Source organism: Schistocerca gregaria, chromosome 4, assembly GCF_023897955.1.
Source record: "Schistocerca gregaria isolate iqSchGreg1 chromosome 4, iqSchGreg1.2, whole genome shotgun sequence".
NCBI classification, from domain to species: Eukaryota; Metazoa; Arthropoda; class Insecta; order Orthoptera; family Acrididae; genus Schistocerca; species Schistocerca gregaria.
Window position 1 is genome coordinate 197829528 of NC_064923.1, and position 19467 is coordinate 197848994.

At 41.6% G+C, this 19467-nt stretch overlaps 1 protein-coding gene across 1 annotated transcript in view; it reads right to left on the minus strand.

Moving 5' to 3' along the window:
* Positions 1–751: 751 nt before the first annotated feature.
* The window catches only part of LOC126267215 (peptidoglycan recognition protein 1-like), a 108315-nt gene continuing 89599 nt past the window's right edge, over positions 752–19467 (minus strand). The window contains exon 3 of the mRNA XM_049972188.1: positions 752–4722. Coding sequence (XP_049828145.1) covers positions 4145–4722 — 578 coding nt within the window. The 3' untranslated portion in view covers positions 752–4144. The remainder of the gene's footprint in view (positions 4723–19467) is intronic.

The following is a 19467-nucleotide window of genomic DNA, read 5'->3' on the forward strand; positions in this document are numbered from 1 at the left end:
ACACGTCTCCATTCGTCCCTCCATTCACGCCTGTCGCGACACCACTGGAGGCAGGCTGCAGGGTGTTGGGGCGTGAGCGAAAGACGGCCTAACGGTGTGCGGGACCGTAGCCCAGCTTCATGGAGACGGTTGCGAATGGTCCTCGCCGATACCCCAGGAGCAACAGTGTCCCTAATTTGCTGGGAAGTGGCGGTGCGGTCCCCTACGGCACTGCGCAGGATCCTACGGACTTGGCGTGCATCCGTGCGTCGCTGCGGTCCGGTCCCAGGTCGACGGGCACATGCACCTTCCGCCGACCACTGGCGACAACATCGATGTACTGTGGAGACCTCACGCCCCACGTGTCGAGCAATTCGGCGGTACGTCCACCCGGCCTCCCGCATGCCCACTATACGCCCTCGCTCAAAGTCCGTCAACTGCACATACGGTTCACGTCCACGCTGTCGCGGCATGCTACCAGTGTTAAAGACTGCGATGGAGCTACGTATGCCACGGCAAACTGGCTGACACTGACGGCGGCGGTGCACAAATGCTGCGCAGCTAGCGCCATTCGACGGCCAACACCGCGGTTCCTGATGTATCCGCTGTGCCGTGCGTGTGATCATTGCTTGTACAGCCCTCTCGCAGTGTCCAGGGCAAGTATGGTGGGTCTGACACACCGGTGTCAATGTGTTCTTTTTTCCATTTCCAGGAGTGTATATACAGACATGTATAGACATTATCACAGAACAACACAATACAAACAGGCATATTTTTATGTCATTTTAAAATCTATATTATAATTAAACGAACACAGAACAAGAAATCATAAACATTTCAACATTCTCAAATACCTAGCAGTGATTAATGGATACATAATGTTAGTTGTTACAAATTTGTGAACAAAATTCAAAAAAGGGGAAAAAGAGCAATCAATTAGCATTCGTTGTTTAATGTACAGCAATATTAAGAAAAAAATACGCGACTATGGCATGGAATGGACATGATTTCGACAAAATTGATAGTTGCTCAGTTGAGACTAACATAAAAAATATCAGACCTTAAATGAAAAATACATTAGAATAGTAATACAAATTACACATAGTGAATATGACAAACAACAGTAATACAATTTAAAAAGTACATATATGTGCACACACATGCTGGAAGGGCAGTATTTCATTACGAACATCAGGCAAAATTTCAAAAATTTTATTTTGCTAATAAGTGCCACTACAACTGCAACTTCGAAAGAAAAAAATTTGTAATGCTAAAAGGAAAACTCATATAGTAATACAAAATCAATGTAATAAATTTAAACGGGATGCTATATTAATATTTACGAGAACTTATCGAGGTGATTGTAATGTTTAAAGTGAAGAGTTCGTTTGTTATGGGTGACGGGCCATCGGCCGAGAATTCCTCTAGAGTCGACTACTCGCATTGACTGCATGCATATGACACCCCGAGAGTCAGGGAAGTAGCTAACGCGAGAGGATGTGGGGTTTGGTGACAGCATACCATAACCACTCAATGACAAAATATTGTTTTCTCTCGTCGCTTATTTTTTAATCTCAACTCCCACAGTAATTAATTATAACAGTTGTGGCATAATGCTCTCATATGAACCCATATCAGAAACGTCACGTTGGAAGAAATATTTTATCACTGGGATATGGTCTTTACGTAATACTGTTAACTGTCTCTTTCTTCTTTTTATTCAGATCTGCACTTGACAATGTAATTTAAATTACAAAACCGATCATGCGTTTTATATGGGATTAACAATAACAACTGCAGCGCTTTTTATTCAATATCCATGTGAAAAGTCTTGTACGTGAGACATCTCCTTACACGAACGCTCACTGAGTGTAGTAATGCTTGAGTAACATGAAGATACCTGCCCGGTTAGCCGTGCGGCCTAACGCACTGCTTTCCGGGTGGGAAAGCACACAGGTCCCCGGCACGAATCTGCTCGGCGGACTGGTGTCGAGGTCCGGTGTACCGGCCAGTCTTTGGATGGTTTTTAGGCGGTTTTCCATCTGCCTCAGCGAATGCAGCCTGGTTCCCCTTATTCCACCTTAGTTACACTATGTCGGCGATTGCTGCGCAAACACTTTCTCCACGTACGCGTACACTGTCATCACTCTACCACACAAACATTGGGGTTACACTCGTCTGGTGTGAGACATTCGCGAGAGGGGGGGCGTGGGGGGCGAACCGCACAATAACCCTGGGTGCCATGTGGGGGCGGCGGAGGGGTGAGTGGTCTGCTGTGGCCTGTTGTGGGGTTATGTACCACTGAGGCTACGGCGAGGACGAAGCCTCTCCATCGTTTCTAGGTCCCCATTTTTATACAATATAATACAACAAGAAGATACTGAATTGAAACGAAAGAGCTGTGTAAGGAAACGTTATAGCTGCATAAAAGTTATGAGGTACCACTTCGAACAATTGTGAATTTCGCATTTTGTATAAATTTTAGACACAAATGTAGTGTGGTAATGTTTCTACGTGGATTTTTTCGTCAGAAAGAGCAGAGGAACAATAAACGTGAATTTTTTTCATTTTCAGCTCGGTTCCGGTCCAGTGTCATGTTGCGAAATCGATCAAGTTGTCATATTATTTTGTGCCAGTTTATTTAACGAGAACTGATTTCACTGTTTCATATTAATATCATAGATTAAATATTAGAGATTCAATCCATTAGAAGCCTGCATAATCGGAATTTAAATCCGTGTTTTGCAAAGGACATAATGATCCCTTTGACTGTAAAATTATTTATCTGAACAACCAGGTATTGAAATATCGACCGTATGGCCGTTATCAAATGGACGTAATTGAGCTTTACGCCAGGTCACTAACTAAAAATCGTGCGACATACGTGCATGACGTCTTATTCTTTTGTTTTGTATTCAATTGTAACAATGAATCAATATTAGACGAGAGCAAAGCTACTAGGTGTATCGTGAAAATAGCATTAGTCACACATACTTTTATCGTTGTTAACATCTTTTAGAAGTCAAATGTAGGAGTAGTCTTTGAGTTAAAGATACAAAAGACGAATGTGACGACGACATGCATGTATGTCAGATGATTTTTAGGTTTTGACATGTGTAACGCACAATTATTTCAACTTGAGAATGGTCACACGACAGAAATTTCAATAGTGAGTTGTTCAGACGACAAATTCCACCTTTAAAAGTGACCATGGCGCCTTCTACAAAATTTTACACGACTAGGAACACTACCTCCGAGACGTTACATTCGTATGTCATTTCATATTTAACCGTTTATCGATGGCGACAAATGTACGGTGTGACGTCACATGTCGTTCGGAATCGTCCACCCGAGCGAGTTCCACTGTAGGATGGGAATGTAACAGACTACAGGCACGAGACTATTCCCTACGAAACAAATTACATATTTCCCATCCTTCTTTTGGATCCGCAATTTAGACCGGTACTGGCTACGTAAGAACTACCTATATATGTTGCCGGCCGCGGTGGTCTCGCGGTTCTAGGCACGCAGTCCGGAACCGTGCGACTGCTACGGTCGCAGGTTCGAATCCTGCCTCGGGCATGGATGGATGTGTGTGATGTCCTTAGGTTAGTTAGGTTTAAGTAGTTCTAAGTTCTAGGGGACTAATGACCACAGCAGTTGAGTCCCATAGTGCTCAGAGCCAACCAGCCTATATATGTTGAGTGTTAGGTTTTAACTTGCAGATTACTGTTACTTATTATTACTTTTAATATGCAATATAATATTAATTTTGCATAACAAATGCATGTACATGTTACTAAATTTCGTTCCTGTAAGGTCACACTCTTTCGTTTTACTATTAACCGGCAGTTTATAAACACAAGAAGATACTTTAATGTAAGTATGATCGAAAACTAGGTTGTCAGAAAATGAATTTTCAAAAGATGGAAGAAACTGAGACTTTCACAGGCTGTGTTACATTTAATAAGTACCTCTTCATGAACACTGAATAGCCTAAAATATTTGTTTGACACGCAGTGTGGCAAACTTCCATTGGTCCCTCATATGACGGTTCTTGTAGCGAGGTCAGCTTGACGTTGGTTCGTCGTAAGGCCTAGTGCCTAAAAAACTAAAGGGTTAACAATATCGTTTAAGAATGATGCCCTCCAGATCTGCTAAAAGTTTACGCATCAATTTCGTCGTTCTCTTCGTAGATACACTGGACACCCACGTTGCAATCATATAGACACCGGTGTGGCCACGTATCGATGGCTAGTAGTACGTTATTTCCGGGGCTAAGCGAAGCGTCCACCTGGTTTTGCGCCACCAACCGGTAGTTCGGATCCAGTTTGCCCAAACTCAGTCCCAGGTCCAGCAACTGTTGTAGCGTTTGCATCATCGTAGTCGTCACGTTGTCCGTCGTAAAGTCACCCATCAGAGTCACACCAAGGTTGCAACGCTTTGCCCAGGATAGGTAGTTATTGGTGGTGTCCCAGCCGCGGCCCTCGTAGACATTGCCCTCCACGTCTATGAGAAAGTTGTACGTGATGTCCGGCTGCAACCACTTTGCACGGTGTTCATCGCGGTAGATGCGCAACAGGACGAAGCACTCGTCTTTGCCCCTACAAACCTTATCCGCGGTGTGCCCGATGATCACATACGGCGTGGGGTGTCTCAGCGTTCTCCGATAATCTGGCGGCACGGAACTCCACTCCGACCTGCGTATAATTGGTCGCCCATCCGGCAGAATAAACTCTGCATCTGCAACAGAAAAAAAGTCCTCATTCTTGCCTTACAACTGGCTGTCTCTTCTAAAAATTGTATCTCTAAATCAGTAACTGAGTGAGCTGCTGTGTGATGGGACTCTAAATTTTATTTCATTCACTCCGATTAGCCAAAACATTACCACCACTGCCGGCCGTGAGACTGAAAGTCTGCTGACGGCCTTGAGGGCGCGTGACGCAGTAGAGAAAGTTCAAGGTGGGTCCAAAGGGACTTTGCAATTCTGAAATGATATAGAAGTTCATTGAGATTCTTACAGAATTGGTAGACATGTCATTTGGTAGCAAATAAGATCAATTTTGATTCACGTAGTGCATCAGTGCCCATTTCTGCCACCAGGAGCGCCAGCGTAGTGTACAGTTAAATGGCTACTTTCACTTGCGCAGAGTGTGCTCGCTCTGTGTTTTGTTTTCAAGAAATGAACACAGCGACAACTGTTCAGAGTAAATTTCGCCCCAGATATGCTAAAGAACTTCCAAGCAGTCCCATAGTTTACACTTGGCACAAAAACTTTGTTGAGACAGGTTGTTGCACAAGTTATTCCCGAATTTGCTGTAAAGAGCGTTGGAAGAAATTTATTACCAGTGGGATGTTTGTCGCATCACAAATGGTAGTCGAACCAAAACGACATTTGACATATGGGTGTGAAACTTGAGGTTGTTTACTACAAAATGGTACAAATGGCTCTGAGCACTATGGGACTTAACTCCTGAGGTCATCAGTCCCCTAGAACTTAGAACTACTTAAACCTAAATAACCTAAGGACATTACACAGATCCATGCTCGAGGCAGGATTCGAACCTGCGACCGTAGCGGTCGCGCGGTTCCAGACTGTAGCGCCTAGAACCGCTCGGCCACCCTGGCCGGCCCAAAATGATTTACCGATTCTGTTAGTTAGCTCAACAAATTTTTACGTCATTCCAAGGTTGTAAAGTCCTTTTTCACCCACCATGTATAAGAAGCAGTCAAATGGGAACAAGAGAGATGGGAAAAAAGTAAGGAAACGGTTTATTATTTCAAAAGTAACCGCCATAAATGTTAATTAATTTATCTCACAGTGACATAAGATGGTCAATGCCTTCATGGAAAAATGTTTGTGATTGCCTACGAAATCATAGTTGTACCCAGGCGTCCACGTCTTCGTCTGAAGCAAATCGGCGGTCACGAATGTGTTTCTTCGGGGCTCTAAAACTATGGACATCAAATGGGGAGACACCGGTACCGTATGGATGTTGTCTAAGGGCTTTCTTGCAAAACTGTGCAGTGCAGCCGAAACAACAGGCACGCCACCTCTGGCTAAGTCACGATGCATTTTTCTTTGACTGCAAGGGCCCGCTGCGCATTTACTTCCTGCAACACGGCGCCAGAATTAATCCACAGCCGTACGTGGACACTTCACAAAAATTGAAGTGCACCATGAAGTCCAAATACCTAGGAATGTTGAGGGACGGCACCATTCTGTTGCAGAATAATACCCGCATACATGTTGTAAAAGTTGTTTCGACTGGGAAGCTTTTACACACACTCTGTACAGTCCCCATTTCTCCCCATGCGATTTCCATATTTATGGAGCACTGAAAAAAGACATTCGTGGCTATTGATTTGCTTCGGACGAAGATGCGAACGCTTGCGTAAAATCAAGGTTCAATGGTTCAAATGGCTCTGAGCACTATGGAACTTAACATCTGAGGTCATCGACTCCCTAGAACTCAGAACTACTAAAACCTAACTAACCTAAGGACATCACACACATTTACCCCAGGCAGGATTCGAATCTGAAACTGAAGCACCTAGAACCGCTCGGCCACACCGGCCGGCGGAAAAACAATGTTCCGTAGTGTAATAAAGTATCACGCGTTAACTGAAATGTTCATTTCTGTACAAATTTTTGCTTGACATCGGTTAATTTTCTTACTTAAATTACGTATTTGTCATCTTTAGATATTTCTGAACACGTTTCATGCCAAAAAACTATTTTTCTGATAATATGTTTGTATTACTTACATCAATCCATTACATAATATCAGTCTTCTATGATGAAAATCAGTAATCACAACTGTCAAGTCAAACAATAAAAAAAAACAAATTTACAGTTAATACAATACTGTTGTGCTTCAGTTTTTATGTAAAAGATATTTCTATCTTCATTCATAATTTTTTCTAATTTTACGATGGATAATGTAATTGATTTTATAAAATAACACTTGGTATTATTTTTCATATTTTCAGTATCTGCAACTGTTATTATTACCAATTAAGGCTACCAGGTGGAAGAATCAGCAATGATCGACAAGGTGAGGCTCCAGAAGGCAATGGCAACTTCTGTATTAAAGACAGGACATTTGGCCTGTAATTGAAATAGTGTCATGATGATCTCTCCACTGGCAAAAGATTCCTGAATAGTCCCCCATTTGGATCTCAGGGAGGCGATTTCCAAGGGGGAGGTGACCATGAGAAAAATATTGAATAACCAACGAAAGAATAGCTTTCTACGAGTCTGTGCATGGAGTGTCAGATGTTTGAAGGTGATAGAGAAGCAAGAAAATTTGGAAAGGGAAATGCTAAGACTGAGTGTAGATATAGTGGGGGCCAGTGGAGTGAAGTGGAATGAAGACAAGTATTTCTGGTCAGATGAGTACAGGGTAATATCAACAGTGGCAGAAAATGGTATAAAGTGAGTAGGATTTGTTATGAATAGGAAGATAGGGCAGAGAGTGAGTTACTGTAAACAGTACACTGGTAGGGTTGTTGTCATCAGAATCGACAGCGAACCAACATTGACAACGTAAGTTCACAAGCCAAAGATGAAGAGATGAGGAAAGGATGTGAGAGTATTTAACAGATAATCCAGTATGCAGAGGGAGATGAAAAAACTAGTAGTCATAGGGGACTGATATGTGGTTGTAGGGGAAGGAGTAGAAGAAAGGATTACAGAAGAATATCGGCTTGATACTAGAAATGAGGGGGAGAAAGATTAATTGAGTTCTGCAATAAATTTCACAAATAATAGCGAATATTCTGGTCAAAAAACACAAGAGGAGGAGGTATTCTAGGAAGCAGCCAGGAGATTGGGAAGATTTCACTTAGATAACGTCATGGCCAACGGCGCATCAACTTGGGGAGGGTGGGGTGGGGGGTGGGGTGAGATAAGCAGTCGCCCTCCCCCCCCCCCCCAACTCTGGGGGAGGGGGGGGATGCGGTTTCTGGCCTCCTCCTCCAAATTCACTTGGCGTTTTATTTGATCTATAGGCAGAGCCAGTAAATAAACTATGCTGCCGTCAAGAAGTATGGGAACATTATTTTTGTTGACAGCAATTTTTGCTTTTGACGGCAGCATATTATATCACCCTCAAAGTGGTCAGCACGAAAATAGGGCTTCAAGGTTATCTCGCCGTATTACAGCATTGCCAATTTTTTTTATACTGATAATTTCAAATGTTCGTAAAAATTCAAAAAAATATTGGGCAACTCTATTTTTAGTCTAGAATATGACGGAATACTTTCCAAAAGAAAATTCTCACTAGCTGCTAGGAAAAAAATGAAAACTAAAGTTACAAAAAAGCACCTTTCCAAAGACAGTAAGAGACTGAAGTCAGACGTGAACACTCGATATAGCATAGTGACACTAAGTTACTAAATACAGTTTTCAGTAATTCCTCCACGAAAGATAGACGAAGTAAATCTTCCAGAATTCGAAACCAGGACAGCTGTTAGCATGAGTGACATAAAATATATCTTAGGTGATGCGAAACAACTCAAATCACTTAAGAAAGGCAAGTTTTCCAGTCCAGATGGAATACCAATCAGGTTTCTTTCAGAGTATACAGACGCAATAACGCCTTTCTTAGCAATCATATATAATCTCTCACTTAACGAAAGGTCTGTTCCTAAAGACTGGAAAGTAGTACATGTCACCTCAATATTCAAGAAAGGAAATAGGAGTAACCCATTGAACTGAACTGCAGTATGATTTTGGTACATATACTGTACTTCAACATTATGAATCACCTTGAAGAAAATGACTTGCTGATACATTACCAACACGGATTCAGAAAATATCGCTCTTGTGCAACACAGCTAGCTCTTTATTCCCTTGAAGCAATGAGTGCTGTCAACAAGGGATCTCAGATCAATTGCATATTCCTAGATTTCCAGAAGGCTTTTGATACCGTTCCTTACAACCGACTATTAATCCAGTTGCGTGCATATAGAGTGTCGTCTCAGTTGTGTGACTTGATTCGTGATTTCTTCTCAGAGTGGTCAGAGTTCGTAGTGATAGACGGTAAATCATCGAGTAGAACAGAAGTGATATCTGGCGTTACGCAAGGTAGTGTCATCATAGGCCCTCTGCTGTTCCTGGTTTACATAAATGAGCTACGTGATAATCTGAACGGCCCCCTTAGATTGTTTGCAGATGACGCTGTAATTTACCGTCTAGTAAAATCATCAGAGGATCAATTCCAATTACAAAATGAATTTCTGTATGGTGCGAAAAGTGGCATTTGCACTAAACAACGAAAAGTGCGATGTCATCCACATGGTTAATAAAATAAATCCGATAAATTTTGGGTATACGATAAATCGCACAAATCTATGGGCTGTTAATTAGACTAAATACCTATGAATTACAATTACGAGCAACTTAAATTGGAAAGACCACATAGATAATATTGTGGGGAAGAAAAGACTGCGCTTTGATGGCAGAACCCTTAGAAGATGCGAGAAACCCTCTAAAGAGACAGCCTACATTACACTTGTCCATTTTCTGGTTGGTTGGTTGATTGTTTGGGGGAAGAGACCAGACTGCGAGGTCATGGGTCTCAGCGGATTACAGAAGGACGGGGAAGGAAGTTCGCCGTGCCCTTTCGAAGGAACCACCCCGGCATTGGCCTGGAGCGATTTAGGGAAATCACGGAAAATCTAAATCAGGATGGCCGGACGGGGGATTGAACCGTCGTCCTCCCGAATGCGAGTCCAGTGTGCTAACCACTGCGCCACCTCGCTCGGTCTGTCCAGCCTCTGCTGGAATATTGCTGCACGGTATGGGATCATTACCAGGTGGGATTGACGGAGGAAGGGCAGCTCGTTTCATGTTATCGCGGAATAGGGGTGGGAGTGTCACTGATATGATACGCGAGTTGGGGTGGCAGTCACTGAAAAAAAGGCAGTTTTCTATGTGGATAGATCTATTTACGAAGTTTCAATCACCAACTTCCTCTTCCGAATGCGTAAATATTTTGTTGACACCCATCTATGTAGGGAGAAATGACCAGTATAATAAAATAAGAGAAATCAGAGCTCAAACGGAAAGGTTTAGGTGTTCCTTTTTCCCACGCGCCATTCGAGATTGGAATGGTAGAGAAGTAGTACGAAAATGGTTCTATGAACCCTCTGCCAGGCACTTAAATGTGAATTGCAGAGTAACCATGTAGATGTAGATGTAGATGCAGATGTAGAGCTTTCGCCTGGTCTGACCTACATCACCGCAAACGGTACCTTACCTACATGGCAACAAAGCCGAGAGGTGGGCGAATCACAGCCTGCAGCCCCTGTTGGCGGCAGGCAGTGGCCGTGACCTTGAGGACTCTACCATTGCGCTGGCCAGTCTAATACATTCCGCCTCTCCCTTCGTCCCATTTTTCCGTCTGTGACTCCTAATGGGGTACAGTCTCTGTATGCAAATGTAACAAATTCTGCATAGCATTTTCGAACAGTACTTGTGACTGATCGAGCCCTCAGGGTCGGCTGTGTCGTATAGGAGAATGAGGGGCCACTGCGCCAGCTTTGGGGGAGGAGCGCTAGATCTAAGGCAGAAATCTTGACTGTAAAAAAACTGGATTTGCTGTCCCTTTACGTTGTTAATAGTTATCCACTGAACCTGCGTAAACATATACTGTTCAAAACAAGGATTGTCACCCCCTCATTACTTACTGTTCGGTTCCCATTGATGCAAGCCCACACGTTTGCAGATCACAGGTGGTGCAAAACGTTTTTTGATCAGTTTAGTCTCGCGGTCAAGCAGGCACAAGCCACGTGTGGTCCTATCGAAAATGAGAAACACCGGTCCACAAAGCCCAAACAGCAGTCGGTATGCCTGACCTGGCCCGCCGCTACTACAGTTTCCGCCACACTCCACGAACAATCCAATATTTAAGTAAATAAAAAAAACCTGATAACCTAAAAATGAAGAGATGCAGTATTTAACACTCTCCTCTCTTATCTCCCTTCATGACCACCATGACTTCACGCCATAGCTACATCGCTATGAACTGTTGCTCTGGTAACGTGGAATGTGTACAGTGTAGCCAATGATTTTTCTCCGGTTTTCTATACAGAGATAAAAACACACACGTTTTATTTGCAGTTTCGAGGCGATACGAATGAGCTTTTGTTGTGAAAAGTATGTAATTATTTTATGTCATTTATTTGTTATAAACCTCCTAACTCAAACTGATTGTTCCCAATAGTTTATTGAAGAACGTAAAAGTAATTACATTCCCACACTTCCCAGTGAAACTTTAATGGGAGGGAGGGGGGGGGGGAGCTATGGCGTACTCGAAAGTATTTGCAAAAAGATATCAGTTATTTTCGATACAGCGGAAATGCTTTCGAGTTCTAGGGGGCAGCAAATCTCGATGCAAAGCGATAAACAGTGCCTGGATCTACGTTTGAATACTGAGAAATAGCTTGACTATCCGTATCAGTGGCAAACGGTTAGCCCTGAGGATCCTACCACTGCAACAGATCAAGTAGAGGTTCAGTCAGCGAAGGTGTCGATAGTCACTGTGCAAGAATATAAGTTGAACTCGTACTGAAAGGCGCAGACTACTTATTATAACATCGTATCGAGAACTAAGATGGGAAGATGGGACAGCTCTTGAAAGGTGCAAAAAAAAAAAAAAAAAAATTAGTATTTGATGCATTCGTTTCAGCTAGGTGTGGTACTGCATGAAAATCTCTCCATAACCCATTGGTAGCTTGTCCTGAAATTAGATATAACAGTGAACTCAGATCATCCTTTCATTTCACAGCAAGAGAAGGTCCACTTTTATTGCAGGATCAGAAGAATGAGGTTCATGTTCCGAAACATTACTACATAGCAAGTTGTCATGAAGTTCATAGTTCATGACACGCACTGCATTCACATTTCACTATAAAATTTTAATTAATTTGACTATTTACAAATATCTCCCATTTATGTCTCCTAGGACTACATAATACATTCATAATTTGACACACGCTGCTTTGTTTAGGGGCAACATTTCTCATAATCAACCCTGCTATAGTTGTTAAGTAATGCACTCCATCAGTCGTGGCAATTATTGCTCAGATAATGTCTTTGGCGATAAAAACAGACCTCAGTTTACTAAGGCATTATTGATAATTTTATCGTGAAGTCTAATACGCACTGATTTATCACCAGAATCATTATCTCAATTCGTTATCTCTTGGTTCATATAGGCGGTATTATTGTTGCGGACTGATTATGGAAAATTGTTTCTCGCTCTGCAATACAAAAGAACTGAAGCGGAAAGCGAATTTTCATTCATTTGTGTCATTGTTTTATATAACTGCGGCAAAGGTCCCGAGTTCTAGTCTCGGTCCGGCACACAGTTTTAATCTGCCAGGAAGTTTCAAAATCTGCGCACACTCCGCTGCAGAGTGAAAATTTCATTCTGGAAAGCTATATCCTTTTGTGAAATTAGTTTGTTCGGAACACGTTGTACTATTTGCACACAAAAATTAAGAAAATACTGTTTTTGGATTTTCGTGGGGTTTTTCTTTTCGCTATGTAACGTTTCTCAAGTGATTTCATAAAAAAATTATATATTATTCGTGCTAGGCAGTGAAGTGGCTACCTTTCCGTTATTAGTCACAGTTTTTACGATGTTTATAAATGGAGTACCATAACTCATTGGACGTAATTGGAAGACTTTGAAGTGAAGAATGAACTCACTGGCTATGTAACGTTTTGTGCACTTTAGTTCATGTATTGCAGCGTACCAACTGAAGCTAACCTACCAAAGGAATTTTTTTGTGGTCGTAGGAAAGCTGTATCTTGCCAGTGACGAGTAAATGGATTGTAGGTGTTGGTTTTACGCCGCACATAAGTTTCTGCACGCCATGCAGAGTGCAGCGTAACAAGTCACTACACATACACGGTTCAAGATACTGAAACAAGGTATTCAACAAATAATAGTACGCAAAGAGATGAGTAGTTCTTTGTACGATAAATACTGAGATGTTTTTATCTGTCATAATGAGGAAGTATATTAATGCCATTCGTAAGCTTATGAAAGCAAAAGTACAATGCTACAATGTAAGTCAATATTGTCGCAAAAACAGCAGCAAGTAAAAAATATAGTCGCTGTGGGCAAGAACATTTAACATACTGTGAATACAGCCACTGAGAAAAGCATTCGTACACAGAAAATGAGATTTGAGTTTTCTGTACTTCATACCAGTTTCATCACAAATGTTACATGTAACAGGACAAACATTGTTCAGTTTACTTAAATTGATTTAACAACTAAAAGTTGAATGCCACATAACACAAAAAACATTGCCTTACACGGCAGTTCATCTTCGAACACATAGGGTAGCGCACATTATCTTTACAGCTGAAAATATTTTATTTGCCATGTGAGTTTCCTTCTAATAAATCATCAGTCGCAATCGATTTGGCATGCAATGTGCAAGTTTGTTTGTTATGTCTGATGTTAATGTTGTTCCATTTACATTGCAGTACTGCTTTAAGGTCTGATTTGCACCCTCTTTTATAATTCACTATATATGTGTTCAATAATGTTTACAATGATTCCTCTTGCTTGCAATACATACAATCAGTGAGCTAAAACGTAATTTTTAAATTTCAGTGTGTAACTTTTCGTTCCCTTTTCATGTGTACATAGTTTCATGGGTCATCGCCCATATTAATATGTGATTATTGCTATTTTAGGCGTGGTACTGCACAGTGTCACAAAGACTATTAAGGATTTTTTTGGTGGCGGTAGTAGCACAAAAAATCGCAGATCGTTTGTATTAGCGTTACCCATGGCAGTGGCCAGTCTCAGTCTGATAGTAGTAAAACTACTTCAAGATACTTACAAGAAAGCAAACACATTGACACTGGTAAGACCACTCTTTTATGGTCCACTATGAGTGTTTCTTCTTATGGATGTGGTATTATACTATGTGCCCACCGTTAACATACTTTGCTTGTTGAAAGCTCTTTTTATGTTACTGTGATGTGTGTGAGATGCGAGGTGTGATTGGCAGGTTTTAAGAATGCGCTTGTAATTGTAAAATAGTGATACTTATATGCTACTGTGATGCATCTCCTTCAAGATAGTCCCCTTCTCACTGAACACACCGACTCCAAGCTGTTTTGGAAACATTCCTGCAAATTTTTCCTGAAATGTGTTAAAGATGCTCTCTATATTTACCTGGATGTCTTCTATGAGTCAAATCGCTTCCCTTTCAATGAAAATTTCAGTTTAGGAAGCTGGTAGAAGTCCACAGTGGCCAAGTAAGGGGAATATTGCGGTTGTGGAAGTACAGGAATTTTGAATTCGGCCAAAAATTCAACGATGAAGAGCGCACAATGAGCCGGAGCATTGTCATAGTGTAGCACCCAATTCCTGTATTTCTACATTGCAGGTCTTTTCTTCCGCACCTTTTCACACAAACGCCCAAGGGCACATTTGTAGTATTCCTGGTTAATTGTCTGCCCTCCAGGGGTAAAGGGGTAAATTCGTGATGCACAATACCGGTAGAATCGAAAAAAATCACCAACATTGTCGTTACCTTCGACCAGCTTTGTGGTGCTTTTTTCGGTCGTGGTGAACTTGGAGTTCTGCGAAGACTGCACTTCGGTTTCAGGATCATATCCATACACCCACGATTCGTCACCTTTAATTACCCTATTTAACAAATCTGGGTCATTTTTAGTCCGATTAACCAGTTCTTGGCATACTTCAAGTCGGTATTGTCTCTGGTCACTTGACAACACTTTTGGAATGAATTTTGCGGACGCTCGACGCATGTTCAGACCTTCAGTTAAAATTGACTGAACTGCATAGAAACTTAAGTTAAGTTCATCAGCCATCTCCCTAACTGTAAGTCTACGATCAGAGCGCACTAAGTTGCAAACTTTCACAACATTTTCATTCGTTTTTGAGGTGGAAGGACGGCCAGACTGTGGTTCATCTTCAAATGATTTGCAGCCATTGCCATTTTTAAATCTGTTGAATCACACAAAAACGTTTGACTGGCTCATGCAAGTCTCCAAAAGCTGTTTTAATAGTTCATAAGGCACAGAAGCTGATTTCCCAGTTTTAAAACAAAATTTCACACAAACTCGTTGCTCCGTTTTTATGTCCATTTTCACACGGACAGAAACTGGCAACAAGCTCTAACAGACCTGCTCTCATCCTGCTCCCACAACGAACTGAATAAGTGAAACGCAGTTTCCTGTCAGAGGGCATTCAAGGACAAGGCAATGACTCACTCCCCCCCCCCCCCCCCCCTTGGTGTACCTGCCCACCAAACCAGTAAGCAGTAGCGGAACCATTCTTAAAACTTTCCAGTCACACCTCGTGAGTCATGTTGCACGTTTTTATGCTTAACGATTTCAGATAGACGCCATAGACATGAAAGTTGTAGCATAGGACTGTCAAAGCATACAGACACACCATTCTCACATGAAAACACAATGGGCTCTACTGCAAGTATGCCTGTTTTTGAAACAAAATTTCACCCACTACAGAAGCATAGCTTTCCATGAAAGAATGGAAGATCTTGTAAATCGGAAAGGTTTGTGGCTTATTCGTGGCCTTATTAGGAAGAAAAGCGTGCAGTATTTTCTGCTATGATTGCATTTGGTTCATCTGGTCAGTGAACAATAGCAGACCACATAAAGAGACGGCTTTTCTTAAATAAGGCTTCGGTAACAGAAAAAATACTATAGAAATGTTAAAGATACATGAGAAGAATCTTCTTCATCAAGTCTCTCGCAATTTTTCAGCATCGTGAAAATAGCACACCTGTGATTGCCTAGTCGCGCGACACCTGCTGACCGATCAGGAGAAAGCTAGAATCGCCTTACTTGTAATTATCCACTCAGGTTCCTGGGTCGAAGCGGAAATACATTGAGAGATCATGAAACAGTTTCTGGGAACCTCACGACATTTCTCAAGCCGCGCGGAGTGGCCGCGCGGTTTGGGGTGACATGTCACGGATTGTGCGGCCCCTCCCGCCGGATGTTCGAGGACTCCCTCAGACATGGGTGTGTGTGTATTGTTCTTAGTATAGGTTTAAATGGTGTGTATGTATAGGGACCAATGATCACAGCAGTTTGGTCCCTTAGGAATTCACACACATTTGAACATTTGAACACTTCTCGACGAGATGAAGAATGCTGTACCAGAACTGGAGGTATGGCTGAAATGTCGTGACGCTGGATTGGCGCCAGCGATATAAAACGAAGTGTTGGAAATTATGGCTCAAATGATCCAGGGAGAAATTGTGCCGCAAATAAAAAATTCTCCAGGTTATGGAATTATTGAAGATTCAACGACGGACGTGTCTGCCCAGGAGCAGTTCACTCTTTGTGTACGTTGTGTTGACCCTGAGACGCTCGAAACAAAAGAACTTTTTCTGGGTTTATACAGTCCGCCGGACTCCAAGGCGCAAACGCCGGTAACAATGCATCCCTCTAAGACTGTAACTAGAAATAGTTTCTACGTGCCCACTGTTTCGATGATGCAGCTAATATATCTATACGGAACAAAGGTGTGAAACAAATTCTTCTTCAAGACCAGCCAAAGAGTTGTTACACCCACTGCAGCAATTATTGCTTGGTTCTGGCACGACAGAAAGTTTCAAGAAGCTGTGACCCAATGTGCAATGTACTTGTAACTCTGAAAGACGTCTGAAACATGCTTCTGGAGCCCACAAAAAGGAAAAACGAGTATTCAGATGTTGTGCTACCATATGGTGTCCATGAGACGAATCCAAACCCAAAACCTTAACGACTGATTCCAACATGTCCCACCCGATGGGCTGAGAGAGTATAATCTTTGACACCTATTGGCGGGTCCAGAAAACAGTGACCAAAATATTCAATTTATTGAGCTCAGTTTTAGGGGCTATGCAAAGCGGCTAGAAAAGTCTGAAAGTGACTTTTATATAACAATAGCAACTGCAGTGTTTTGACTGTGTGAGGAACTGGCCAGATCACTACAGAATCTAAAATTTAATGCAGTCAGAGTGAAACATTCTGTAGAGGTTTTAAAAATAGCTCTTGCACATCTTAGAATTACGGAAGCATTTGACATGCTTTTAGAGAAATTCAAAGATTATTGTAAAAAGCAAAATTTGGAAGATTCAAATATCTCACGGTCAAGAAAAATACCAGCGAAATTTCAAAAGGCAGAAACACCGTCTGTTCCAAAAGAATTGTCTCAAGAACGAAAATTTATTAAAGATTTGACTGAAATTCCTGATCTCCTTCTGAATGAGATTGATCGAAGGTTCAGCCAAGAGGATATAAAGCGACTATCCCATCTTGAAAAAAATACTTATTATCTCCTCCAAAACCCATCCTCCATCTACACGACGTTCGGAAGAATTGCTTGGAGTACACACAGCAGAGATTTTGTTTGAAACTCCCGATCTCCTTCTGAATGAGATTGATAGAACGTCCAACCAAGAGGATCTAAATCGACCATCCCAAATTGTTCAAATGGCTCTGAACACTATTGGACTTAACTGCTATGGTCATCAGTCCCCTAGAACTTAGAACTACTTAAACCTAACTAACCTAAGGACATCACACACATCCATTCCCGAGGCAGGATTCGAACCTGCGACCGTAGCGGTCGCACGGTTCCAGACTGTAGCGCCTAGAATCACTCAGACTATCCCATCTCGAAAAAATACTTATTACGTCCTCCCAAACACATCCTCCATCTACACGACGTTCGGAAGAATTGCTTGGAGTACATACAACAGGCTTTATTCGCAGCTCTAAATACTACTAACCATTGTGACTGTTATACAACCATGTAATGTATCCTCTACTAGAAGGAAACTTATTTTTGAATCTTGTAGGGTTAAAGTGCTCTTTCAGGAAGTTATTCGAATCATCATTCTGATTCTGACAGTTCCAGTATCGTCAGCATCCCCTGAGATGTCACTCAGCGCCTTCAAACGACTTGAAACGTGCCTCTGATCAACACTGACTCAGTCGAGACTCACCCATCTACTCTTCCTCCACGTTCTTCAAGAAACACCTGGAAAATTTAATCTTCTGGATGTCCTAAAAGATTTTTTCCCAGAACTGTCAAAGGAAAATTACATTTGGAAATTGCACATAATTTTTTTTAGTCTAAATAAAAAAGAAATAAATGGCTTCTTCAAATCATGTTTTTCTTTTTTTCGTTAAGATGTGATGCAGTGTTTGTAAAACAGTAATAATGACAAAAGGTTCCTCTCTGGACGATTGATGTTGCAGTCTACAGTAAATGTAAGCTCCTTTTCGTGAATGGTCTCAAAACAAAGTAGGAACACTGCCTTCCCAGATAAACGATGTTTTTTTTTAAATTAAAACAATGGAATTGTTTTCAAAAACACTACATATAATATAGGGTCCATATTAGTATTAATGAGTTGCACTCTGTAGAAAAACGTAGTACTGATTACCTAACACACTTCCCCACACTATCGCTATGCATGTATTCTTAACGGTTTTGCTGAAAGACGCAATCAGTAAATGGGTTTATATTAGAGTGTAAGGCGTGCCGAGGAGCAGATAAAGACCCAGACCAAAATCTAGTAGTGATGAAGAATAGGCTGAAGTATAAGAAATTAGTCAGGAAGAATCAGTGTGCAAAGAAGTGGGTTATGGAAGTACTAATGAATGAAGAGATACGCTTGAAGTTCTCTGAGGCTAATGACATGTATAGCTCAATGAGCAGTTCAGCTGAAGAGCAATGGGCATCTCTAAAAAGGGCAGTCATAGAAGTGGGAAAGAAAACCGTTGATACTAAGGAAGTAACTACAAAAAATCATGGGTGACAGAATAAATACTTCAGTTGGTAGATGAAAGACGAAAGTAAAAAAATCAGGGAAATTCAGGAATACAAAAATACAAATCATTTAGGAATGAAAAAGATACGAACCGCAGGGAAGCAAGGCGAAATGGCTGTATGAAAAATTCGGAGCAAATGAAAACGAAATGATTGTGGGAAGGCCCAACTTAGCATATAGGAAAGAGAAAACAGTCTTCGCTGAAACTAACAGCAAGGACGGTAACATTAGAAGTGGAATGGGAATGCCACTATTAAATGCAGAGGAGACAACGAAGAGGTGGAAGGAACACGTTGAAGGCCTTTACAAGGGCGGTAGTGTGATAGAAGAGGAAGCAGGAGTCGATATAGAAGAGATAGGGGATCCAATATTAGAAACAGAATATAAAAGAGCTTTGGAAGACTTAAGATCAAAAAAGGCAGAAGGGATAGATAACATCCCATCAGAATTTATAAAATCATTGGGGGAAGTGGCAACAAAACGACTATTCACGCTGGTGTGCAGACTGTATGAGTCCGGCGATGTACCATCTGACATTCTGAAAAATATCATGCTCGCAATTCCGTAGAATGCAAGAGCCAACAAGTGCGACAATTATCTCACAATCAGCTTAACAGCTCATGCATTGAAGTT